Consider the following 27721-nt stretch of genomic DNA (forward strand, 5'->3'; position numbering starts at 1 on the left):
TAGTGCCCATCTTTAAAAAAGGGAAGAAGGAGGATCCGGGGAACTACAGGCCAGTCAGCCTCACCTCAGTCCCTGGAATAATCATGGAACAGGTCCTCAAGGAATCAATACTGAAGCACTTAGAGGAGAGGAAAGTGATCAGGAACAGTCAGCATGGATTCACCAAGGGCAAGTCATGCCTGACTAACCTAATTGCTTTCTATGAGGAGATAACTGGCTCTGTGGATGAGGGGAAAGCAGTGGATGTGTTATTCCTTGACTTTAGCAAAGCTTTTCATACGGTCTCCCACAATATTCTTGCCGGCAAGTTAAAGAAGTATGGGCTGGATGAATGGACTATAAGGTGGATAGAAAGCTGGCTAGATCGTCGGGTTCAACGGGTAGTGATCAATGGCTCCATGTCTAGTTGGCAGCTGGTTTCAAGTAGAGTGCCCCAAGGGTCAGTCCTGGGGCCGGTTTTGTTCAATATCTTCATTAATGATCTGGAGAATGGCATGGACTGCACTCTCAGCAAGTTTGCAGATGACACTAAACTGGGAGGTGTGGTAGATACGCTGGAGGGTTGGGATAGAATACAGAGGGACCTGGACAAATTAGAGGACTGGGCCAAAAACAACCTGATGAGGTTCAACAAGGACAAGTGCAGAGTCCTGCACTTAGGACGGAAGAATCCCATGCACTGTTACAGACTAAGGACCAAATGGCTAGGAAGCAGTTCTGCAGAAAAGGACCTAGGGGTTACAGTGGACGAGAAGCTGGATATGAGTCAACAGCGTGCCCTTGTTGCCAAGAAGGCTAATGGCATTTTGGTCTGGATAAGTAGGGGCATTGCCAGCAGATCGAGGGACGTGATCATTCCCCTCTAGTCGACATTGGTGAGGCCTCATCTGGAGTACTGTGTCCAGTTTTGGGCCCCACACTACAAAAAGGATGTGGAAAAATTGGAAAGAGCCCAGCGGAGGGCAACAAAAATGATCAGGGGGCTGGAGCACATGACTTATGAGGAGAGGCTGAGGGAACTGGGATTATTTAGTCTGCAGAAGAGAAGAATGAGGGGGAATTTGATAGCTGTTTTCAACTACCTGAAAGGGTGTTCCAAAGAGGATGGATCTAGACTGTTCTCAGTGGTACCAGACGACAGAACAAGGAGTAATGGTCTCAAGTTGCAGTGCGGGAGGTTTAGGTTGGATATTAGGAAAACCCTTTTCACTAGGAGGGTGATGAAGCACTGGAATGGGTTACCTAGGGAGGTGGTGGAATCTCCTTCCTTAGAGGTTTTTAAGGTCAGGCTTGACAAAGCCCTGGCTGGGATGATTTAGTTGGGAATTGGTCCTGCTTTGAGCAGGGGGTTGGACTAGATGACCTCCTGAGGTCCCTTCCAACCCTGATATTCTATGATTCTATGATAGCACAGGACAACATCCACAAGAGTGAGGAATAAGCCTCTATGCACTATACCAATAAACAGTGAATTCCTGTGCAGAGGAACCAATAGGGATGCATCAGCCAGACCTTTTTAGCCTACTGACCAAAGAAATGCTCCAAACAAGGGGAAGTTGGATTACTTGGTACTTGGAGGAAGGAAATGTTCACTAAGTCAAGATAAATTTCCTTTTCTTTCCCAGCTACAAGGCCCACAGACTCGTAACCCAGGGGATTTCCACACCAGGGAGCCTTCAGGGAAGGGTCCAACAGAACAAAAGCTAGGGTGCTGAACTCCTTCTCTGCTATGGCAGACCACAGCACAGGGCACCCTCCTACAAAGGCAACCTGGGCTGGTGCCTGAATGTCCAGCTTGAAACACTGTGGGAAGGTCTGAACAGGTGGCCAGGCTGATCTCACTGTAGAGTGCATATGATCCCTTGGCCCCAGAGGTCGCTGCTGGTCTCAGTGAGAGGCCATGGATGCTGGTTGCTGTAGATACTCTGACTTGTAGGTTGCCTGGATGCACCATAAAACAAATCTCAACATGGTAGATTTTCATGCTGTCTTCCCTTTAGATGCCAGATGGTAGAGCACAAATAGAGCATTGGACACCCAGTCAGACATCTGGGGTGAGATGGTGTAGGCCATAAAGAGGGGAGCACAATTTCTTAGGCTCTGTGAAAAAGAGGGTTAATTTTTGGGATAAAAGCCAGATCTGTTTGAAGAACCCCCTTATCATAGGGGAACATGCAGGACTGATCCTCAGTGGATAGGTTGCCAGCTCGGACACCATCTGTGATGAGTGGATGGCTACCAGGAACGTCACCTTGATGGAGTGAAAATACCTGGATACCTTCCTGAAGGGCCAAGTCAGGTGTTAAGAACCAAACTAAGGTGCCATGGCAGCGCTCAAGGGCCTTAGAAGGACTAAGTAAGGATGCAGCTGTGGGGAAATGTCTGATACCCCGGTGTGAAGAAATCCTCTGCCTGCTGTGCAGGAAAATGCCCTATATAGAGCAGCCACTTGACATTATGACATTGAAACTGTCAAGCCCTGGATCTGACCCTCCTGTAAGCATCCCAAGGTTGGTGATAGAGACGGTGAAGAAGGACAGAAGCTATGTTTCTTGCAGTACTGTTTCAATCATCACCAGGTTCTAGATCAGGAAGAACGTATGAAAACTTTTGTGGATGCCAGCAGATGTCATTGGAGTATCACATGATGCTGCTCAAAGACCAGGCTGTCAGTTTGGGGTATCCTGGCTCTGGGAGACACATTGTTCCGTGGAAGAGCAGATCCAATCTTAAAAGAGGACTGTGGGGTCAGACTGAGCCATGCTTAGATCAGAGAACTAGGGCCTCCTTGGCCAATATGGAACTGCTAATATTACCCTTTAAACCTTTCAGAGATTCATAGAATTGTAGGACTGGAAGAGACCTCAATAGGTTTTCTGGTCCAGTCCCCTGCACTCAGGGCAGGACTAAGTATTATCTCTAGACCATCCCTGACAGGTGTTTGTCTAACCTGCTCTTAAAAACCTCCAATGACAGAGATTTCACAATCTCCCTAGGCAATTTATTCCAGTGCTTAACCACCCTGACAGTTAGGAAGTTTTTCCTGCTGTCCAACCTAAACCTCCTTTGCTGCAATTTAAACCCATTGCTTCATGTCCTACCCTTAGAGATTAACAAGAACAATTCTGCTCCTTCCTCTCTCCTCCTTGTAACAATCTTTTATGTACATCTCTACCTCGATATAATGCTGTCCTCGGGAGCCAAAAAATCTTACCGCGTTATAGGTGAAACCACGTTATATTGAACTTGCTTTGATCCACTGGAGTGCGCAGCCCCCCCCCCCCCCCGCCCCCAGAGCACTGCTTTACCGCGTTATATCCGAATTCGTGTTATATTGGGTCGCGTTATATCAGGGTAGAGGTGTACTTGAAAACTGTTATCATGTCTTCCCTCAGTTTTCTCTTCTGCAGACTAAACAAACCCAATTCTTTCAATCTTCCCTCATAGCTCATGTTTTCTAGACCTTTAATCATTTTTGTTGCTCTTCTCTGGACTCTCTCCAATTTGTCCACATCCTTCCTAAAATGCGGTGAGCAGAACTGGACACAATATTCCAGCTAAGGCCTCATCAGCACAGAGTAGAGCGGAAAAATTACTTCTCCCATCTTGCTTACAACATGACTGCTAATACCTCCCTGAATGTTCTTTGCTTTTTTTGCATCAGTGTTACACTGCTGACTCATATTTAGTTTATGACCTTGAGATCCCTTTCCGCAGTACTTGTTCATAGGCAGTCATGTCCCATTTTGTCATTTCCCATTTCCCATTCTGTATATGTGTGACTGAATGTTCTTTCCTAAGTGGAGTACCTTGCATCTGTCCTTATTGAATTTCATCCTATTTACCTCAGACCATTTCTCCAGTTTGTCCAGATCCATTTGAATTTTCATCCTATCCTCCAAAGCATTTGCAACCCCTCCTAATTTGGTATCATCCACAAACTTTATAAGTGTACTCTCTATGCCATAATCTAAATCATTAATGAAGATATTGAACAGAACCAGACCTAGGACTGATCCCCATGGGATCCCACTCGATATGCCTTTCCAGCTTGCCTGAGAACCATTGATAACTACTCTCTGGGAACGGTTTTCCAACCAGTTCGGCACCCACCTTATAGTAGCTGCATCTAGGTTGTATTTCCCTAGTTTGTTCGTGAGAAGTTCATGTAAGACAGTATAAAAAGCCACTTCCCCTCTATCCACAAGGCTTGTTACCCTGGCAAAGAAAACTATCAGGTTGGTTTGACAAGATTTGTTCTTGACAAATCTATGCTGTTACATGTCACCTTAATATCTTCTGGATGTTTGCAAATTGATTGCATAATTATTTGCTCTATTATCTTTCCAGGTACTGAAGTTAAGCTGACTGGTCTGTAATTCCCTGGGTTGTCCTTATTTCCCTTTTTATAGATCGACACTATATTTTCCCTTTTCCAGTCCTCTGGAATCTCTCCCATCTTCCATGAGTTTCTGAAGATAATCCCCTCCTGAACTCCTGGATAATTAGAATACAGAACTGGTGGAGACCTTCTCAAGTCATTGAGTCATGTCCTTGCTGTCAAAGACAGCCCCATTATGAGATCCCATTGATAAACTTATTGTGGTTAGCTGAGTAGTAGGGGGAAGGCATACAGGAGGCCAACTGGTCACCATAGCGAAACAGCATCTATGCCTACAGCCCTTAGACCCCTTGTGACGGGGCAGAGCGGCCCCGCACTGGTACAGCAGGGATCTTATATGGACTCTGGCTGCTAGGCCGCGCTACCCCACTCGAAAGGGGGTTTGTATGGACCCTGGCCGCTAGGCCACGCTATTCCGCTCATAAGGGAAGTTATATAGACTACGACCGCTAGGTCGCGCTACTGCTCCAGGCAGGGGGACAGTAGAGAAGAAGGCCGAGAATCCGTAACAGGCCGCCCGCAGAAGGGCAGCCACAAGGACTGGAGAGTGGTGAGGTGCCAACACCCCATCCTACCCCTGCCACAAGGGGGCGCTGCGGTGCCAGGCCTGCCACAACTGGTGGAGAATGTGAGCATCGATCAGGACCTGAGACAAGGACCCAGACGCCCAAAATGGACCCTGAGAAGCTTTTGAAATGGCTGCTGGAGAATCAACAGCAGCAGGTGGCGCAACAGCAGCAAGCCCAGTTGCTCCAGCAGTTAGCCGCACAACAGCAGTTGCGAGCAGCACAGCAACAAGAGCAACAGCATCAGCTGATTTGGGAGCTGATGGCCCAACAACAGGCTAACCAGGAGCGTCTGGTGCAGCAGGTGGCAACGCTGATAGGACAGGCACCAAGTCCTCCCCTAGGCGCGGCAGGGGGCAGCGCCAGTGAGGAGCTTGGAGGACTACCAGTGCGCCTAACAAAGATGGGGCCGGTGGATGACCCCGAAGCATTCATGGTGACTTTTGAGCAGGTGGCAACTGCCATACAATGGCCTCCCACACATTGGGCCACTATTCTAGCCCCCTACCTGACAGGCCCAGCTCAAGCTGCATACCGTAACCTCGATCCTCAGGACTCACTGGACTATTCGAAGGTCAAGGTCGCCAGCTTAGATCAAACCAGCGTTAGCCCCGAGACTTACCGCCAGCAACTCTGCAGAGAAAGGTACACGCCGGGAGCCAGACCACGTGCCGTCGCCCAGCGAATCCGCGACCTCTGTTGGAGGTGGCTAGAACCTGAACGACGGACGAGTGTTCAAGTAGCCGAGGCTGTGGCATTAGAACAGTTCCTGCAGACCCTTCCCACTGGCGGGAAAGAGTGGGTGCAGAGACATCACCCAAGGACCCTTGCGGAGGCGACCTCCCTGATGGAGGATTATCTGGCAGCAGAGGGAGAACTGAAGACTAGTCCCAATGGGGGGGAGGAGGGGTGGGCTTGGGCGAACAGAACCTGAACCCGGCCCGGGGGGTCCGTAAGGTGGACGGGGGAGGCCCCCTTCGGTACACCCAGACTTCAGGGACACATACGACCCGCAGTGCCAAGGACCCACCCGGTGCAGATCTCGTACGAAGCCAAGATGACGCGCCGGGGAGGCAGAGCAGCCCCCGCCATACCCCGACCGAAGAAGGGAAGCGGGACCGGTGTTATGAGTGCAGACAGATAGGGCACTTCCGGAGGGAGCGCCCAAACATGGATTGCAATTATGGGCAGGTTTGGGCTGCTGGTCACCGGGCCCGGACATGGGAGCCAGGGAAGATAGTCATACCGGTGAAAGTAGACGGGACATCTACCTGGGCCTTGGTGGACTCGGGGTGTAGCCAGACGGTCATCCGGGCCAGGCTGATAGAGCCCACCAGCCCCACCGGGGCTCCCATCAGCCTACAATGTATTCACGGGGACGTGAAGCCATATCCCACCATCTGGGTGCAGCTCGAGGTGGCTCAGCACCGAGTGCGGTGTCTGGTTGGGGTGGCCCCAAAGTTGGCTTACCCAGTGATCCTGGGACATGACTGGTCGGGCTTTGCTGATCTTTTGCGAGAGTGAGGTACACTGCCTGGGAGGAATAGTGGGAGGCGTGCTAGAAGGCCTGGATTATTAGGACAACCAGCGGTGGACGACCCCCTGGAGGGGCCCTCAGAGAATCCAGAGATAGGGGAATGGAGTCGAACCCCTACCGAGGCCCCGACGGGAGAGGGCCATGGATGGCTAGATGTAGACGCCGACTTCCTGGAAGAGCAACGGGGGAATACCACCCTTAGTCGGGCCTGGGAGCAGGCGACGGGACCCCCCGGGGAGGAAGAGTTGCCCCAACGCCGGCAGCAAGGACCCTGATTTGAGATCCATCACGATTTACTCTATTGGGTCCAGGAGCCGCAGCCGAAGGAAGACCTGCGCCAGCTGTTGGTCCCGCGGCGGTTCCGGCAGAACTTGCTCCACTTAGCTCACTCAGTGCCGTGGGCTGGGCACCTGGGGAGGGAGAAAACGCTGCAACGGGTGGCCCGGAGGTTCTTCTGGCCAGGCATCCATAGGGAGGTGCAGGATTACTGCGCCTCCTGCCCCAAATGCCAGAAGACTGGCCCAAAAGGCAAAGCAAAAGCCCCCCTTGTGCCCTGGCTGGTGATTGGGACACCCTTTGAGCGGATAGGCTTGGACTTGGTGGGACCTCTGGAGAAGAGTAGCTCGGGCCACAAGTACATCCTGGTCAACTACACAACGCGGTACCCAGAGGCGGTACCACTACGGACCGCCACAGCTCCGGTCATTGCCAACGAGCTCTTGCAGATCTTTGCTCGGGTCGGCCTGCCGTGGGAGATGCTAACGGACCAAGGGACCAATGTGACTTCTAGATTCATGGTGGAGTTGTGCCATCTGCTGAATATCCGGGCGCTCAAGACCTCAGTCTACCACCCTCAGACCGATGGGTTGGTAGAGAAATTTAATGGCACCTTGAAAGCCATGCTAAGGAAGTTCGTGGATGACGACCTCCAACACTGGCATAAATTGCTCCCAGCACTCCTCTTTGCCGTGCGAGAGGTGCCACAGGCTTTCACAGGGTTCTCCCTTTTTGAACTCCTCTATGGGAGGAAGTCCAGGGGAATTCTAGACCTCCTAAAAGAAACCTGGGAAGAGCAGGAGACCCACGTCCAAGGATCCGTCCAGTACATCCTCCACCTGCGGGAGCGTCTCCGAGAGTTGGGAGCCTTAGCACGAGAGAACCTGGTGAAAGCCCAAAGTAACCAAGAGACTCAATATAACAAAGGGACCAAGATGAGAAGTTTTGAGCCCGGGGACCGTGTCCTCTTGTTGCTTCCTTCCTCCAAGTCTAAGCTGCTAGCCAAGAGGCAGGGCCCCTTCGAGGTGATCAGACGCCTCGGGCCTGTCGATTATGAAGTGCGGACGTCAGGGCGAAGGAAGGACACTCAGGTCTACCATGTAACCCTTCTCAAGGCCTGGAGAGATCGGGAGGGCCTGATGATTGCCCCATACCCTCCAGAACCCGAGTTAGGGCCGTTGGCAGGGGAACCAGAGGAACCAGGGGCAGCGGCCATAGGACCGGAACTCGACCCGGTCCAGCAAGAGCAGGTACGACAACTGATTTCAGCTTTCCCCACAGTCCTGTTGACACAGCCCGGGAAGACCACGCTGACCAGCCACCATATCGCCACCGTCCCTGGCCACAAAGTGAGGGAGGCCCACTCCCCAGAAAGATGTGGGAGACGGTGAGTAGAGAGCTCGACATGATGTTGGCCCTGGGGGTGGTCGAAGAGTCGCAAAGCGAATGGCGGAGCCCCATAGTACTTGTTCCCAAGACAGATGGAACAGTCACTTTCTGTATCGACTTCCGCAAGGTGAACGCGATTTCGCATTTCGATGCCTACCCCATGCCTCGGGTGGACGAGCTGCTGCAGCTACTAGGCAAGGCAGAATTCATCTCCACCCTAGACTTGACCAAGGGATATTGGCAGATCCCGTAGACACCAGCCTCCCGAGAAAAGACAGCATTCCCATCGTCATTCGGCCTCTACCAGTTTACAATGATGCCTTTTGGGTTGCATGGGGCTGCGGCTACCTTCCAGCGGCTCATGAATCAAGTGTTGAGCCCCCACAGCGCGTACGCCATGGCATACATCGACGACATCGTCATCTACAGTGCCAACTGGGAGGAACATCTCCAGCATCTCATCGAGGTGTTACGAGCATTGGGCAAAGCAGGGCTCACTGCAAACCCAGCCAAATGTCACTTGGGCCAAAGAGAAGTGACCTACCTGGGTTATACGGTGGGTCAAGGGAAAATCCGCCCTTTGGTAGATTAGGTGGAAGCCTTGAAGAACTATCCAACGCCCACAACCAAAAGGCAAGTACAACAGTTCTTAGGGCTGGCCGGATACTATCGTTGGTTTGTGCCTAACTTTGCCACGCCCGCCGCCCCCCTGATGGATTTGACATGAAGCTCCCAGCCACGGAAGGTCCAGTGGATGGACGACTGCGAGAAGGCCTTTTGCGCCCTGCGGGAACGATTGACATGGGAGCCGATACTGATCCAGCCTGACTTCACAAGGCCCTTTCTCCTCCAGACTGACACTTCAGAGGTAGGTTTGGGGGCCGTACTGTCGCAAGAGGTGGGGGAAGAAGAAAACCCATCTTGTACCTGAGCCGCAAGTTGTTCCCCCAAGAGACCCGGTATTCCACCATAGAGTGGGAGGCCCTGGCAGTGAAATGGGCACTGCGCTGAGGTACTATCTATTAGGGAACCCCTTCTCTTTGGTAACAGACCACGCACCCTTCAGGTGGATTAACAGCATGAAGGACTCAAACACAAGGATCATGCGGTGGTACTCGTCCCTCCAACCCTATTCCTTCCGCGTGTTACACCGGCCGGAAAAGGCTCATGGGAATGCAGACTTCTTTTCCCGAGTCGGGGAAGAGGAGGAGGAGGAGACGGCCAAGGGTCAGCCAGCCCAGGTGGCTGTCTTAAGGGGGAGGGTGTGTGACGGTGTGACGGAGCAGGGAGCAGGGCAGATTTGACCTGGGAATGTTGCAGGGGGATTGCAGTGAGGAGGGGGGACTTCCCTTGAAGGAAGCTACCTGAGCTGTAACCTGAGCCAGAAACGGGGGTGGGGAGAATTAACACCTTCTGCCCGGGAAACGGAACAAAGAAAAGGAGCAGCGGGAGGAGTTTTGAGTTTAGTTTCAGTTGGGGCTGGGTGGTGCAACGCAGGGAACCCCAAGCTGGGGTCTAAGCTCCCTGAACCTCCCAGAGGGACCTAATTGAGGGGGTCTGGTCGTACCTACACGCTCTGCTTAAGACTGTGTTCCTGTCCTTAAATAAACCTTCTGCTTTACTGGCTGGTTGAGAGTCGCAGTAAATCTCGGGAAGAGGGGTGCAGGGCCCTGACTCCCCCACACTCCGCAACAACTGGTGGCAGCGGTGGGATCTACTGCACCCCATGGACGGCGCTTCCTGCAGTAAGTGACTGGGGAGCAGTAAAACGAAGGGGGATTGACGGGGACCAGGCGTGCTGAAGAGTGAGAGAGAGACGGTTATTACCCCTGGGAGTGTGTGACCAGCGAGAAGAACTTTTGCAGTAACAGGGTCCCCCGGGGGGATCGCAGCAAGTGGTCCCAGGGGCGGAGGAGTCTGCAGCTCGACCCTGGCAGAGAGGTGGTGACCTCGAGAAGGGCTGGCACACTAGGGGGCCCCCTGGGAACTGTGGGAAGCTGTGAGCACACAGGCCAGTGAGTGGCCAGCAGAAAAATGTATGCCAAGCGGCTTAAGAGCGACCTGGTGGAGCTGTGCAAGCAGAGGGGGCTGTGCATTGGGAGGCTCACCAAAGAACAGCTCATTGCCCGGCTGGAGGCGGAAGATCGCGCGAATAAACTAATCCCTGTGTCTCAGGGAAGCAGCCTGGCAAATGCAGCGCAGGCACCAGTGTCTGTCCCAGCTGGGAGTGGTCAGCCGGCTGCTGAGGGCTTCCCGAGACCCCTCCTTCCTATGCCTAGGGGAAGGGTGGGGAGGAGCCCAGCAAATACCGAAGGCGCCGTGGCCCCCCCCGGCCAGCAGGGGACCCTCCCGGCGAAGCTCGCCGGCCAGCAGAGAATCCTCCCAGCGACGTTCGGCATCTGTGGAGCGGAATTGGCTGGAATGGAAGAAAGAGCTAAAACTGAGAGAGCTGAAGGATCGTGAACAACAGAGACAGCATGAAGAGAGACAGCATCAGCGTGAAGAGAGACAGCGTCAGCATAAAAGGGAGGAGAATAAAAGACAAAAACAGGAGAATAAGAGACAGCGTCAGCATGACCTGGAACTGGCGAGATTAAAGGGCAGCGAACCCCCGGCTGCGGTGAGTGAGGGGGGACCCAGGACTGCACGGAGCTTTGATAAGTGCATCCTGGCCCCACGCAAGGAGGGGGAGGACATGGATGACTTCCTGGAGGCCTTTAAGACGGCCTGCGAGCTGCACCGGGTTGATCCCGCGGACAGACTCCGGGTCCTTACCCCCTTACTGGACCCCAAAGCCGTGGCATTGTACCGCCAACTGGGAAAGGCAGAGAAAGGGGACTACAAACTATTCAAAAAGGCCCTGCTACGTAAGTTTGGGCTGACTCCTGAGATGTACCGGGAAAGGTTCCGGAGTCAAGATAAAACCCCTGAGATCTCATATCTGCAACTAGCCGTCCGCATGGAAAGATACGCCAGCAAGTGGGCTGGTGGGGCCCAGACGAAGGAGGACCTGATTAAACTGCTGGTACTGGAGCAACTGTATGAGCGGTGCCCATCCGACCTGAGGCTGTGGTTGGTGGACAAAAAGCCAGAGAACCCGCGACACGCAGGGCAGCTGGCTGATGAGTTTGTAAAGAGCCGGTCAGGGGGTGGCAGGGAGGAGCCCCAAAGGAACAGGCCCGCCGCGATGCAAAAAAAGAGTCACCTGGGACCTCCCAAAGGGGGAATATGGGGAATCCCCTCCCACGGGGAATGCCCAGCATCAGGAACAACCGACCGGCTCGAGGGGACCCACGGGACATGAGCTGCTATTACTGCGGCCAAAAAGGCCACGTTCGGGCCCAGTGCCCCAAGCTCAAGAACAAACTAAGCAGACCGAACCCGCACCGGGTTAACTTGGTAGAGGCCCAGACAAACGAGGGGCAGGCTTCTCACGCAAAAGGGGCTGGCAGCTTATCAACTGCTCAAGAGAGAGAAGGGCCCCAGGCCAGCTTCTCTGGGGGGCCAGATGCTCCGGATTCAAAGTTCTCCATTTACAGGGTTGGCGCGGGGCTGTCCCTGCGGAGCAAGTGCCTTGTTCCCCTGGAGGTGGATGGAAAGAAAGTTTATGGATACTGGGACACGGGCGCAAAGGTAACACTGGCCCGGCCCGAGGTGGTGGCCCCAGATCGGGTGGTGCCCAACACCTTCCTGACCCTGACCGGGGTGGGCGGGACCCCATTCAAGGTTCCCGTAGCGAGGGTACACCTGAAATGGGGGGCCAAGGAGGGCCCCAAGAACGTGGGAGTGCACCACCATTTGCCCACTGAGGTGTTAATGGGGGGGGACCTAGAGGACTGGCCAAGCAGCCCCCAGACCGCCTTAGTCGTAACCCGTAGCCAGAGCCGGCGAGGGGCACTACGCCCTGACCTTGGGAAGGATGTCCCACCGGAGGCACCAAACCCTTCCCGGGTGGGGACGGAACACCCAAAAACAGGCCTCGGGGTGGCTGGGGCTTCCGACCCAGCCGACAAAAGGGAGCAGGTCCCCATCCCTTCCCCAGCCGCCGAGTTCCAGACCGAGTTGCAGAAGGACCCCTCCCTGCGGAAGCTAAGGGGCCTGGCTGACCTCAGTGTGGTACAGACCATGAGGAGAGGATGCAAGGAGAGGTTCCTGTGGGAGAAGGGGTTCCTGTACCGAGAGTGGGCTCCCCCAGGGGAAGTGAAGTCGTGGGGGATCAGGAGGCAGCTGGTGGTTCCCCAAAAGTTTCGCCACAAGCTACTGTACCTGGCCCATAACATCCCTCTCGCAGGGCACCAGGGAATCCGGCGCACCAGGCAAAGGCTGCTACAGAACTTTTACTGGCCCGGGGTCTTCACCAACGTCCGGCAGTACTGCCGATCCTGTGACCCCTGCCAGAGGGTGGGGAAGGCCCGGAACAAGGGAAAGGCAGCATTAAGACCTTTGCCCATCATAGAGGAGCCTTTCCAGAAGGTGGCCATGGACATAGTGGAACCTCTCAGCAAGACGACCCGGTCTGGAAAAAAATACATCCTGGTGGTGGTAGATTTCGCCACCCGCTACCCCAAGGCAGTGCCCTTATCGTCCATCGAAGCAGACACTGTGGCGAATGCGCTGCTGACCATTTTCAGCCAAGTGGGGTTCCCCAAGAAAGTCTTGACGAACCAAGGGTCCAACTTCATGTCGGCCCTACTCCGGTGCTTGTGGGAGAAATGTGGGGTCCGGCACAACTGGGCCTCAGCATATCACCCCCAATCCAACGGGCTGGTGGAGAGGTTCAATGGAACGCTAAAAATAATGCTAAAAACATTTATGAATCAGCACCCGCAGGACTGGGACAAGTACTTACCTCACCTGCTGTTTGCGTACAGAAAGGTACCCCAGAAGTCTACCGGGTTTTCGCCTTTCGAACTGCTATATGGAAGGCGGGTAAGGGGGCCCCTAAACCTGATAAGAGACGAATGGAAGGGGAAGGCCACTCCTAACGAAAAGTCGGTGGTGAAGTATGTCCTGACGTTCCGAAAACAACTTGCCAAGCTCATGGGCCTGGCCAGGAAAAATCTGGCCAGAGCCCAGAGGAAGCAAAAGGTCTGGTATAACCGCACAGCACGGGCCCGCGCCTTCGCCACTGGGAATCAGGTAATGGTCCTCATCCCCGTGAGAAAAAACAAACTCCAGGCCGCCTGGAAAGGGCCCTTCAAGGTTGTCAAGCAACTAAACGAGGTAAACTATGTGGTAAAGCTGTCAAACCGGGCACACCACCACCGGGTGTACCATGTGAATATGATAAAGCCATATTATAACAGGGAAAATATGGTGTTGGCCGTGTGTAAACATTGGAAGGGGCAGGGAAATGACCCTTTAGTAAATCTATTCCCTGGAACAAGAGTTGGCTTCCCCCTGAAAGCAATTCCCCTCTCTGATCGGCTAACCCCTGCCCAGCAAGCTAAGATTGAAGGGGTGCTGCATCTGTACCAACAGCTGTTTTCCAACCAGCCTGGACGCACTAATCTGACTGTCCACCGGGTGCAAACAGAATCGCACCCGCCTATAAAATGCTCCCCCTTCCAAGCCACAGGAAAAACTGCTCAGAACCTAAAAAGAAAGGTCAATAACATGCTGGCTTTGGGGGTGATCCAGCCGTCTTCCAGCCCTTGGGCCTCGCCGGTGGTGCTGGTCCCCAAAAAGGACGGGTCAATCCGGTTCTGTGTAGACTATCGGAAGCTCAATGCCATTACTGTAGCCAATGCCTACCCCATGCCCAGGCCGGACAAGCTCCTAGACAAGCTGGGAGGTGCTCGGTACCTTACCACCATAAATCTTACAAAGGGCTATTGGCAAGTGCCGCTAAATGCAAATGCCAGGCTAAAATCGGCCTTTGTCACCCCTCTGGGGCTCTATGAGTTCCTAACCCTGTCCTTCGGCCTCAAGGGAGCGCCGGCCACCTTCCAGCGCCTGGTGAATCAGCTACTGAGGGAAATGAAAAGTTTTGCCGTGGCGTATATCAATAACATCTGTGTCTTTAGCCAGACCTGGAAGAACCACATATCCCAGGTTAAACAAGTTCTGGACCAACTCCAGAAGGCTGGGCTAACCGTAAAACCGGAAAAGTGCAAGGTGGAAATGGCTAAGGTATCCTACCTAGGCCACCGGGTAAAAAGCAGCTGCCTAAAGCCAAAACCAGCCAAAGTAAAGGTAATCAGAAACTGGCCCACTCCTCAAACCAAAAAGCAGGTCCAAGCTTTTATTGAAATGGCAGGGTACTATCGGAGGTTCGTGCCCCACTTTAGCGCCATAGCCGCCCCCATCACTAAGCTGTGCAAAAAGGGAAAGCCAAACAAAGTGGTCTGAACCGAGAAGTGCCAAAAGGCTCTCCGGGCGCTAAAGAAGGCTCTGGTCAGTGGCCCATTTCTGGCAAACCCAAACTTTAACAAGCCCTTTATGGTGTTCACCGATGCCTCAAACACAGGACTGGGGGCGGTGTTAATGCAAAAAAATAAAAAGAAAAAAAGACACCCCATCGTGTACCTAAGCAAAAAGTTGCTACCCCGGAAGCAAAACTACGCGGCCATCAAAAAAAATGCCTGGCCATGGTGTGGGCCCTCAAAAAACTAGAGCCATATCTCTTTGGGCGTCACTTCACCGTGCACACCAACCACTCTCCCCTAACCTGGCTGCACCAAATAAAAAAAGCCAACGCCAAGCTCCTAAAATGAAGCCTGCTCCTGCAGGATTATGACATGGACGTGGTCCATGTAAAGAAACGTAACAACCTAATAGCAAACGCATTGTCCCGAAAAGGAAGCCCTAAACTTCCCCAGGTCACTGGTCAAAGTAACCCCGCTCAATTCAGTCTCAAAGGGAAAAGAGATGTGACGGAGCAGGGAGCAGGGCAGATTTGACCTGGGAATGTTGCAGGGGGATTGCAGTGAGGAGGGGGGACTTCCCTTGAAGGAAGCTACCTGAGCTGTAACCTGAGCCAGAAACGGGGGTGGGGAGAATTAACACCTTCTGCCCGGGAAACGGAACAAAGAAAAGGAGCAGCGGGAGGAGTTTTGAGTTTAGTTTCGGTTGGGGCTGGGTGGTGCAACGCAGGGAACCCCAAGCTGGGGTCTAAGCTCCCTGAACCTCCCAGAGGGACCTAATTGAGGGGGTCTGGTCGTACCTACACGCTCTGCTTAAGACTGTGTTCCTGTCCTTAAATAAACCTTCTGCTTTACTGGCTGGTTGAGAGTGGCAGTAAATCTCGGGAAGAGGGGTGCAGGGCCCTGACTCCCCCACACTCCGCAACAGACGGGGCAGAGCGGCCCCACACTGGTACAGCAGGGGTTAACTCTTCTCTCCTGGCAGAGGAAGCCATGCCCCGGAAGCTCTGCTGGGCATGCTCCAACTGGAGATCAGATATAAAAGCCTGCAGATCAGCTCAGTCTGGGCTGACTGCTGGAGGAGAAGGACACACGCCGCTAGCTCCTGCAGAGGGAGGGCCTGCGAGCCAGGATCCGGGAGGCAGCCAAGCCGAGGCACTATCGGAGACCCCGACAGAGGGCGTCACCGGGGAGGAACAGACCAGAGGACCCCCTGCCGCAGAGGAACTGGTATTCACGGTAGGAAGTGACCCAGGGGAACTATAGAGATAAACGGCGTTAAAGCTGTATTGATGCTCAGCGTGTTGCGGGCGGATCCCCGCCAAGCAAGTGGCAAGGAAAGCTTGCTGCTACCAGGGCCCTGGGTTGGGGCTCAGTGGAGAGGGATGGCCCGAGTCCGCCTACCCCCTCACCCCCAAACCGTGAAGGATCTTATATGGACTCTGGCTGCTAGGCCGCACTACCCCGCTCGAAAGGGGGTTTATATGGACTCTGGCCGCTAGGCCACGCTATTCCGCTCGTAAGGGAGGTTCTATAGACTCCGACCGCTAGGTCGCGCTACTGCTCCAGGCAGGGGGACAGTAGAGAAGAAGGCCGAGAGGCCGTAACAGGCCGCCCGCAGAGGGGCGGCCACAAGGACTGGAGAGTGGTGAGGTGCCGACACCCCATCCTACCCCCGCCACAAGGGGGCGCTGCGGTGCCAGGCCCGCCACACCCCGTTTCGGGAGGGAAGCCAGGAACACTGCAGTTTGTGTGACAGGCAAACGGGTCTTTCAGTGAGACCAAAATTTCCTCATTAGGAATTGGAACACCTCTGGGCACAGACTCCACTGCACCTGAGCCAGCACTTCCCTGCATAGCCCGTCAGCCGCTAGGTTTTCTCTCCTTGAACACACTGAGCTCGGATGGGGACTTGGGAGTTTTTTTCCTCCACCCAGGACATCTGAAGGTCATCTTCCTTCTGGGGCGATGTAGTGATGCAGGACTCATCCCTGCGGGGCCTCCTGCTGGTTGTCTCTTGGAATTAGCTCGTCCAGCCTCTGGAGCACCCTCTGCAGGCTGGTGTCCCACTGCCACTTGGCCCCCGCGTCCCTCCCGGACCCAGTGCCCTGTTATCTGGGGTTCTGCCCCCTGGCAGTAACCCCTCACTCTCGGGGGTTCCCTGGGGAGGGGAGACCCTAACCCTCTATCCCCACCTTGCCTCAATCATGGGCTACTGCCAGTCATCATCTAGCCCCCGTTCCCTGGGGCAGACTGCAGTATAAGCCACTCATCACTGGCAAGGGGGATTTGGACCTGCTGCCTCTGCCTACTTATGGGCTACCCCCTGCAACTCCAGTACCTAATTGACCTTCCACTAGGCCGCAGCCTGGGGAGTTTCCAGGCCAGAGCTCCCCAGCTCCCTGGGCCTTCCCCCAGCCCTGCTCCAGCTACCTTCTCAACTCCCTAGCAGCCAGGCCCTTCTCCCTCTACAAACAGAGTGTGTCTGTGCTTCTGCCTCAAAGCCTTTTTATAGGGGCCGGCTCTGGTCTGTTTTGGGCGTGGCTCCCAGCTGTGCCTACTTCCCCAATCAGCCTGGGAGCTGCTTGCCCCAGCCACAGCCCTTTGCTGGGCTGTTCTAAGCCCCTCAGGGCAGGAGTGGGTGACCACCAGGCTACAGGTGATCATAGAATCATAGAATATCAGGGTTGGAAGGGACCTCAGGAGGTCCTCAAGTCCAACCTCCTGCTCAAAGCAGGACCAACCCCAACTAAATCATCCCAGCCAGGGCTTTGTCAAGCCTGACCTTAAGAACCTCTAAAGAAGGAGATTCCACCACCTCCCTAGGTAACCCATTCCAGTGCTTCACCGCCCTCCTAGTGAAAAAGGTTTTCCTAATATCCAACCTAAACCTCACCCACTGCAACTTGAGACCATTGCTCCTTGTTCTGTCATCTGGTACCACTGAGAACAGTCTAGATCCATCCTCTTTGGAACCCCCTTTCAGGTAGTTGAAAGCAGCTATCAAATCGCCCCTCGTTCTTCTCTTCCGTAGACTAAATAATCCCAGTTCCCTGAGCCTCTCCTCATAAGTCATGTGCTCCAGCCCCCTAATCATTTTTGTTGCCCTCCGCTGGACTCTTTCCAATTTTTCCACATCCTTCTTGTAGTGTGGGGCCCAAAACTGGACACAGTACTCCAGATGAGACCTCACAAATGCCGAATAAAGGGGAATGATCACGTCCCTAGATCTGCTGGCAATGCTCCTACTTATACAGACCAAAATGCCATTAGCCTTCTTGGCAACAAGGGCACAGCTTCTTGTCCACTGTAACCCCTACGTCCTTTTCTGCAGAACTGCTGCCTAGCCACTCGGTCCCTAGTCCGTAGCAATTCATGGGATTCTTCAATCCTAAATGCAGGACTCTGCACTTGTCCTTGTTGAACCTCATCAGATTTCTTTTGGCACATTCCTCTAATTTGTTTAGGTCCCTACCCTCCAGCGTATCTACCACTCCTCACAGTTTAGTGTCGTCTGCTAACTTGCTGAGGGGGCAGTACAGGCCATCCTCCAGATCATTAATGAAGATATTGAACAAAACCGGCCCCAGGACCGACCCTTGGGGCACTCCGCTTGATACCAGCTGCCAACTAGACATGGAGCCATTGATCACTTCCTGTTGAGCCTGATGATCTAAACAGCTTTCTATCCACCTTATAGTCCATTCATCCAGCCCATACTTCTTTAACTTGCCAGCAAGAATACTGTGGGAGATTGTATCAAATGCTTTGCTAAAGTCAAGGAATAACTCGTCCACTGCTTTCCGCTCATCCACAGAGCCAGTTATCTCGTCATAGAAGGAAATTAGGTTAGTCAGGCATGATTTGCCCTTGGTGAAGCCATGCTGACTGTTCCTGATCACTTTCCTCTCCTCTAAGTGCTTCAGAATTGATTCCTTGAGGACCTGCTGCATGATTTTTCCAGGGACTGAGGTGAGGCTGACTGGCTTGTAGTTCCCCGGATCCTCCTTCTTCCCTTTTTAAAAGATGGGCACTACATTAGCCTTTTTCCAGTCATCCAGGACCTCCCTCGATCGCCATGAGTTTTCAGAGATAATGGCCAATGGCTCTGCAATCACATCCGCCAACTCCTTTAGCACCCTCGGATGCAGCACATTCGGCCCCATGGACTTGTGCTCGTCCAGCTTTTCTAAATAGTCCTGAAACACTTCTTTCTCCACAGAGGGCTGGTCACCTCCTCCCCATACTGTGCTGCCCAGTGCAGTAGTCTTGGAACTGACCTTGTTCGTGAAGACAGAGGCAAAAAAATCATTGAGTACATTAGCTTTTTCCACATCCTCGGTCACTAGGTTGCCTCCCCCATTCAGTAAGGGGGCCCACACTTTCCTTGACTTTCTTCTTGTTGCTAACATACATTGAGTACATTAGCTTTTTCCACATCCTCGGTCACTAGGTTGCCTCCCCCATTCAGTAAGGGGCCCACACTTTCCTTGACTTTCTTCTTGTTGCTAACATACCTGAAGAAACCCTTCTTGTTACTCTTAACATCCCTTGCTAGCTGCAACTCCAAGTGTGATTTGGCCTTCCTGATTTCACGCCTGCATGCCGAAGCAATATTTTTATATTCCTCCCTGGTCATTTGTTCAATCTTCTACTTCTTGTAAGCTTCTTTTTTGCGTTTAAGATCAGCAAGGATTTCACTGTTAAGCCAAGCTGGTTACCTGCCATATTTACTGTTCTTTCTATATGTCGGGATGGTTTGTTCCTGCAACCGCAATAAGGATTCTTTAAAATACGACTTCATCCCGCCTTGTTCACTGATGCAGGCCATTGCACTGGTGTCTATTCTGAGTAGGAAGAGGGAGCTGCTCATCCATGGGGCCAGAGCCCGAGTCCATAGCGAATTATCCTGAGCTCTACCCAATTTATTCTGTTTCCTCTCCTGGTCTGTACAGGTTACCTGAACTGAACTCATCTCCATGTGAGCGCCCCACCCCTCCAAACTGGCATTACATGTAGCACTATCCTGTCCGGCCTGGCTATAGGAAACAACAGGCCATGAACTGCCATCTGAGAGGTTATGAGACTCCGGGGAAGTTGAACTCTCCTGGTCAGACACACCGAGGTGTGAGGAGGCAGAGACCACAGAAAGGACTGGAGAGCTCTCCTGAGCACTCAAACTCACTGCAGTGTGTCCACACACAGCAAACACCCCAGCAGTGACACTGGGGCAGGTTGAGATATCCTGGAGGCTGCTGACTGAGCAAAGCAGGGAATTTGTCCCACTTCTCTTGAGGAATGATTCCCCCACCCCCTGTGAGACAGTGGGCCATTCCTACCCCCAGGTGAGCTATCTGCATGATGGGGCCTGGGTGGCTCTTCCTGTTTTAGAATGAAACTGCTATCCCAGGATCCGGATTACCTGGGAAGTGTTTTGTGCCACTCGCCCTCTGGAGGGAGCATCACTGAGGATGGCCAGAGGTGACTCCTTCCTGCCTGAGGGCAGCAACCATGACAATGAATCCTTCGCAGTTACCCTGGGGCTGTGGCAAGGCTGAAGGGTGACGAGCTGTACTGGATACACTGGGATCCAGAGGTGACACATAAGTCTGTGGTGACGCTGACGATCGGAGACGGGGACGGCTGCATCTTTCACCTTTACTGAGGACAGACAGGCTCTTTGCTGATCACCGCCAAGGTGAGACTTCAACATTTGTTTTAAATCTGGGCTTCCTCAGGATCTCACTGAGATGTTTCAGACCAAGCATGGTCCTACTGTGCCGATTTCTTCTTGACCAGGGACAGGTTGGAGTGCATGCCCTGTCCCCTTTATGGGACTGGGACTGCTTCTACAGCCCAAATCTGCCAGAGATGAGGACAACCAACTGCATTACCCCCTCTTCTGAGGGCCCTGGGGAGAAAATGGATCAATACGGAAGAAAGTGATTTAGGCATATCCAGCACACAGCCTTTCTGGACAGTCTGCTGAACCCACTTGGTGGAAACAACAAGGAGTCTGGTGGCACCTTAAAGACTAACAGATTTATTTGGGCATAAGCTTTCGTGGGTAAAAACCTCACTTCTTCGGATGCAACACGGCTACCCCCTGATACTTGCCACTTGGTGGAGGTGATCAAAGAACAAGGATCCACATCCTGGAGAAGATGACCACCTGTGTGCTGCTCCATCCCGGTCTGCTCTGGAGGTGAGGATGAGCAGTGAGCCTTGTCGGCGTGTCACCCCTGGATCAGGCATCTCTGTTTGTAGACATTTTCTCCTGAAGAAGCCAGGAATGTCTCATCTGCTAAACAGCTGGTCCAGAAGCCTGGGAAGGATGGTCTGGGTTTGGAACAGGATCTATATCCCCTCCTGTGCGCCTTGGCAGGAGCCAAGAGTGTCTGAGGAGTTGGCTGCTGCCTTACCCCCACGATTCCCAGCTAATTTCCCCTCCCGAACACTTGGATGATGCTAAGGTCACTGCAGCCTGGACAGCTGTATTCCAGGTACAAGCTGCATATGCTGAAAGGTAACAGCATTGCAGCCCCTGGTTCCAGCTGAGAACCAGAAGGCATCCAGATGGGAGTCAGAAGTGATGGCTGCTGCCAGGGAAATCGTTCTGAGAGGCCCCCAGACCAAAGTGCTTCCTGTATTTGAAAGGGCCAGATTCATATAGAATGGCCAGCCAGTCCTGCTGGACTGAGCATGGGATGCAGCGGGAGCTCTCTGGGATGCAGAGGATGGCTCACAATGTTGTGCCCATCCTCCCCTCTGGGAGCAGGCCTTAGATTTAAATCTGCCTCTGAAGGCATTGCTGTGTCCTCAGCTAGGGATGTCCCTGCTGCATCAGCCTTAGGAAGGGAAATTCAGGACTAGTGCACACTGTACCATCTCTTAGCTGCCTTGCTCCGTCTCTCAGTGTCTCCTGGGACTGCCCATTCCTCGGCCATGTTGAGAAAAATATGCGGTTTGGTTTGGGATACTCAGAGATAATACTGCTGAGTGGTATCACTGCTAGTCTGATCTGTCTGTCTTAGATGTTTCCTTGGGCAGTCACTCTAAACTGGAAACTGCCCTCTTACACATGGATTCGTAGGATCCCAGCTGGAATCAAAGAGCTGTCCCTCCTCCTAGGGGGACACTCAGGGCTTCTCTGCCTGCCAGATCTGGATTTGTGCTTCCTTCTCTCAGAGCTGCCCCTCCCTGGGGAAGCAGCAGACTCTGACCCAGACATAGCTGAAGGATCCTGTGCCTATATTTAGCTCCCCAGAGCTGCCCTGCTTTTCCTGTGGCCTTGGGGAGGAGAAGGAGCCTGATGGCTGTGGGGACTGGTCCATGTGCCCAGTGGATGCTCAGCATCAGATTTTAACGGTGACAGGGACATCTGCTGGGAGAGTTCATAGGATGCCATAATGGAGTGGGAGATTCCCATTCCGTCCCTGACCCCACTGTTTGCCCAGCAGTGAGTCCCTTGCCTGCGTCTCCTGAGCGGGAGGCTCTGACCAAGTCTGCACAGAGCAGAAACCCCAGGGAATGGTCGCTATGGCGGAGCCAGGGCCATGATGGGAAATCCCAGGGTTCAACCCATCTCTGACCCATGCTGGACAGAGACTGGCAGGGAGCGGAAACCTCCCCCGGGGATTGGGCTCCAGCCCAGCAAGGGAGGGAACCAAAAGCAGGCAGCTGGGGGAACCCCTGGGGTCTCTGTGCTGCTGGCTCCTTGATGTCTTCTCCTGAGTCTCCCCCAGCCCTGGACATGTATGAATGGGGCAAGTGGGACAAGCTGCCCAGCCTGTGCCTCCTGGCTCAGGAGAGGGGCTCCATGATGGTCCCTGCCCCGGCCGGTTCTGCTGAGACATGCAGGGCGGCTGGTCACAGAACACGCAGAGATCCCCAGCCAGGTGCCCGAGAGGAGTGGGGTTGGACAGGCCTCCCCACCCATCCCTCTTTTCCTCCGTGCTGCACTCCACAGGGATGAGCAGGGTGGGGGCACCGATGGGGTCTCAGAGGGACCACACCCCAAATTCCCCCACATGTTGGGGGCAGACACAGCTAGAGAGGGGAACACTGTTGGTGGCCAAGATGCAGGACTCAGGACAGTCTCCGGCAAGCTGGAAGCCCCAGGACTGCGAGGAGAGGGTAAATGGGGAGAGGAGGGCAGTCGGGGCAGTCAGGACAGTGGTTGGGGAGGTGGTGGTGGGGACAGAACAGCAGCTCCCCAGCGCAGGGTTGGGGGCAGGTGAGCGGAGCCCCTCTCTCAGCACGGGGGAGGCCGGTGTCCGTGTGAGCAGGTCAGGTTGGACAGGCTCAGGAGCAGGAGGCCAATGGGTGAGACTAGTCAGGAGAGGGTTAAACTAGCTATAGAGCGGGCGGGCTGGGGGGCCAGACACTTGGCAACCCTCCGCCCTGTCGCTTAGTCCTGGGGTAGGACCACCAGGAACCCAGGTGTCCAGGGTAGGATGGGAATTAGTTTTCATTGCTGCTGTCTCAGTGCTGGGAGCCAGGAGGGATTCGAGGGGTGGGGCGGAGGGGAAAGGTGCCACGAGGGACTGGGGACACAGCACAATCGGGGGCCTGGCCAGGTGGCTACAGCCCCACACATCAGGGACTGAGCAGGAAGAACATCTCTTTACACATCTATGGATAGTGCGCAGGGGAACCTGCCTGATGCCGGGGGCTCCAACCGGAGGACACGTGCTGGGGTTTGTGTTCCCAGGAGTAAGGAAGCCCGGGAGTCTCTGCACATTACAGGGGCTGATTATCTAACTAACTCTCCAGCCCAAGTCAATGTCAGACCCTTGTCCTGAGGTGTGAAGAGGAATCTGACCTTAGATAAATTCACTCAGGAAATAAGACAAAACGGACAATAAAGGAGGCTCACTGGTGAGCAGCTTCTCCCCAGGGCTGGGTGAAAGCAGCACTGCCCGCTCTTCTGACTTTACTGTGCGTCTCATGATAGCAGGGGGTTTTGTTAAAGCCCAAGCTCCTGGACTCATGGGATTAGGAGAGAGTCTCAGTTCTCTTTTCTTACAGCAGTAACTTCTAGCCTTTCTAGCAGCACGGAAAACCTGGAAATTGTCCCCTAAAGGCTCAAACCAGAGGGCAAATAAAAACAATCTCCAATATTATCCCCAAAATACTCACAACATTTAAGCCAAACTCAGGATTTGTGGGGCCTGACTCATGATGTCTGAACACTTGGGGCTGTTGATATTGGGATTCCCCATCACTCGGTGTCTGGGAATTGAGACAGGACGTCTCAGAGCCCTGCTCTCGCTCTAGGGACTGACAGCATCACTGTCGTAGCCAGGAGGAACAAGCCCCTGGGTGACCAGGAGGCTGGGGAAGCTGGCCTTTGCACCTCTGCTGCTCTGCATCATTTCTGCTGCTCTGCCTGGGAAATGACCACACAAGAGGGGTGGGGGGGGTCCCCTGAAGGGCAGCAGAGGCAGCTGCAAGTGGGACTGGTAGCAGAAATCTGGGGTGTTTTGGGAGAGGATGGCATGAGAGTCCCATTTTGGAGGGTGTCAAAAAATGTCTTTCACGTGAACCCTCCCCCGTGTCCATTTGTCCCCCACATTCACACTGACTCCCGTGAGAAAATGTTCCTGCAGGCCCCTCTGTCCCCTCCCCCACATCCCCAACACGGATCCCTGTCTCCCTTCCACCTGTTTACATCAATGCCCTTCCCCCCCATATCCCTGTGTCCCCATGGCCGTGGGTCCGGTTGTGTCCTGCACTCACCCTTGCTGTGGTTGTAGAGCTCATGCAGGGCGTTCAGACTCGCTCTGAACCATACCTGGAAGCGCCGTGCACGCCAGGTCAGCTCGTCCCAAAACTCCGGGCCCTCATTCTGCGCCATCCACACTGTGCGGGGCTCCATCCTCTGCTTCTCGCTGGTGTATTCGAAGATGACCTGACCATCCACGTACCCAACAACGCTGAACCAGGGCAGTCCCGGGCCGGGCTCTGACACCACTGTGCTGAATATGCGCCTGGAGTGCAGGCCTGAGCTAGGGAGATTGGGGGAAAGGAGGTCAGACTGACTCAACCCTGCCAGGGAGCCCCTGGCAATATGCAAGAGATGGTGCCAGCCCTCAGGAATGCTCCTGTGAAAGGGAGACATGGAGAAGGACCCACACAATGGCCTGACAGGAGAGAAAGAGAGGTTTGGGTAGGAGGAGAAGGGGGACAGGGCTGAAGGGGGGGTGAGGAGGGGAAGGGGGTGGGGAGGTATGGGGGGGGCAGGAGCATGTGTGAGGAGAAGGAGAGCAGACAGGGAAAGTGTATTGGGAGTACGGGGGCTGAAGGGGAGTGTCAAGAAGGAAAGGGGCCCCTGGAGGAAGGGCAGAGCTGGAGGGGGATGTGAGGAGCAGGAGAGGGTTATGGGGGAGGGTGGAGCAGGAGAAGGGCTGGGGCTGTAGGAGATGCAGGAGCTGAAGCTGGGGAAGGCAAGGTGGGCAGGGGGATGTGTCCAAGCTGCAGGTGGGAGCCAGGGCCCCAGCTGTACACACAATTTACCGTAATTTATTAAGAACATAAGAGCGGCCATACTGGGTCAGACCAAAAGTCCATCTAGCCCAGTATCCTGTCTTCTGGTAGTGGCCAGTGCCAGGTGCCCCAGAGGGAATGAGCAGAACAGGGAATCATCAAGTGATCCATCCCGTCACCCATTCCCAGCTTCTGGCAAACAGAGACTAGGGACACCATCCCTGCCCATCCTGGCTAACAGCCATTGATAGACCTATCCTTCATGGACTTATCTAGTTCTTTTTCGAACCCTTTTATAGTCTTGGCCTTCACAACATCCTCTGGCAAAGAGTTCCACAGCTCCTTTTATTTGTTTTAAACCTGCTGCCTATTAATTTCATTTGGTGACCCCTAGTTCTTGTGTTATGAGGAGTAAATAGCACTTCCTTATCTACTTTCTCTACACCAGTCATGATTTTATAGACCTCTATCCTATCTCCCTTAGTTGTCTCTTTTCCAAGCTGAAAAGATCCAGTCTTATTAATCTCTCCTCATATGAAAGCTGTTCCATACCCCTAATCATTTTTGTTGGCCTTTTCTGAACCGTTTCCAATTCCAGTATATCTTTTTTCTGATGGGGCGACCATATCTCCACACAGTATACAAGATTTACCATGGATTTATTACTCCTGTTCGAATTCTGCAATTGTTGCATTTGGTGCCATAGTAAAATAGCAGAATTCCAACAGGAGTAAAAATTTATGTAGAGGCAATATGATATTTTCTATCTCTTTCTTAATGATTCCCAACATTCTGTTCGCATTTTTGACTGCCACTGCATGTTGAGTGGATGTTTTCAGAGAACTATCCACAATGATTCCAAGATCTCTCTTGAGTGGTAACAGCTAATTTAGACCCCATCATTTTATAAGAATAGTTGGGATTATGTTTTCCAATGTGCATTATTTTGCATTTATCCACACTGAATTTCACCTGCCATTTTGTTACCCAGTCACCCAGTGTCATAACTATAAAGGGAAGGGTAACAGCCCTCCTGTGTACAATACTATAAAATCCCTCCTGGCCAGAGACTCCAAAATCCTTTTACCTGTAAAGGGTTAAGAAGCTCAGGTAACCTGGCTGACACCTGACCCAAAGGACCAATAAGGGGACAAGATACTTTCAAATCTTGGTGGGGGGAAGGCTTTTGTTTGTGCTCTTTGTTTTGGGGGGAGTTCGCTCTTGAGACTAAGAGGGACCAGACATCAATCCATGCTCTCCAAATCTTTCTGAACAAGTCTCTCATGTTTCAAACTTGTAAGTACAGCCAGGCAAGGCATGTGAGTTTTAACTTTGTTTTCTCAACTTGTAAATGTACTTTTTGCTAGAGTGTTTACCTCTGTTTGCTGTAACTTTGAACCTAAGGCTAGAGCGGGTTCCTCTGGGCTCTTTAAGTTTGATTACCCTGTAAAGTTATTTTTCCTCCTGATTTTACAGAGATGATTTTGACCTTTTTCTTTAACTAGAAGCCTTTTTTAATAACCTGATTGATTTTTCCTTGTTTTTAGATCCAAGGGGATTGGATCTGGATCCACCAGGAGTTGGTGGGAGAAAGGAGGGGGGATGGTTAATTTCTCCTTGTTTTAAGATCCAAGGGGTTGAATCTGTGTTCACCAGGGAGTTGGTGGAAGAGTCTCTCAAGGCTACCCAGGGAAGGGAGTTAGCCCATTGGGAGTAGTGGCAGCGGACCAGATCTAAGCTGGTAGTTAAGCTTAGAAGTTTTCATGCAGGCCCCCACATCTGTACCCTAAAGTTCAGAGTGGGGAAGGAGCCTTGACACCCAGTTTTATGAGATCCCTTTGTAACTCTTCACAGTCTGCTTTGGATTTAACTTTTTCATGCCATGGCTGCACCCCGGGTCCCCAGTAGGGATCTGGCCCCCTGTTGTGCCAGTGACTGCACGGGCCCTGCCCACAGAGCTCACAGGCTGATCACCCGTCCCTACCATCAGGTTCACCCCACAGATCCACAGGCAGGATCAGGGCCAAAGTTGGGGGTGGGGAAGGGCGACAGCTCCCAGACAAAGGGCCTGGTGCTGCAGAGACTGAACCCGATCCCTTCACTCCGTTGAGTGTCCCACTAACATCAGACACTGCTCAGGGGAGTTACACACACGTCTGGGGGATTAGGGTCTGGGGACCAGGCTGACACAGGCTGATGGCTTGTTTGGTCCTATTAGTTTCTCTGCATCCCTAGGAGGCTTCACTCACCTGAGTAATGTTATGCACAGTGTTTACAGGATCGGGCTTTGTTCCCTAGTTCCTAATTGCCAGTTACAGACCAGAGCCCCCCGTGCTGAGTGCTGGACACACACAACAGACACAGCCCTGCCCTGGCTTATGTATAAGCTGAAAAACAGACGGATCTAACAGGAGTCAGAGCTCCCCATTTTCTTCCCCTCAGCTCCTCCAGCTGCTGATCACCCTGGGTTCCTCCTGCCAGCACCAGCCCCTGTCCATTTCACTCCCCTTCAGTCACAATCAGAGGGCCCAACCCAGCAAGCAGGGCTGCTGATGCTGCTCCTCCCTGGCTAACTAATTAAAGAGTCAGTGGAGCAGAGGGACTGGACCTGGGGTCTCCCACTTCCCAGATGAGGGCTCCAAACACCCGGCTACAGAGCCGTTCTCACGCCCCTGCTCTCTGGCCCACGTCTAGTTCT

The 27721-nt window shown here is 53.3% G+C and overlaps 1 protein-coding gene across 4 annotated transcripts in view; it reads right to left on the bottom strand.

Moving 5' to 3' along the window:
• Positions 1 to 27721, bottom strand: part of LOC135977410 (class I histocompatibility antigen, F10 alpha chain-like) — a 76621-nt gene that overhangs the window by 18757 nt on the left and 30143 nt on the right. For 2 of the 4 annotated variants that reach the window (XM_065578260.1, XM_065578259.1), the window contains one exon: positions 24277 to 24545. In XM_065578260.1, coding sequence (XP_065434332.1) covers positions 24277 to 24545 — 269 coding nt within the window. The remainder of the gene's footprint in view (positions 1 to 24276; positions 24546 to 27721) is intronic. The other 2 variants (XM_065578258.1, XM_065578257.1) reach the window with 1 other exon arrangement.

The sequence above is a fragment of the Chrysemys picta genome, chromosome 25 (assembly GCF_011386835.1).
Source record: "Chrysemys picta bellii isolate R12L10 chromosome 25, ASM1138683v2, whole genome shotgun sequence".
Lineage (NCBI taxonomy): Eukaryota > Metazoa > Chordata > Testudines > Emydidae > Chrysemys > Chrysemys picta.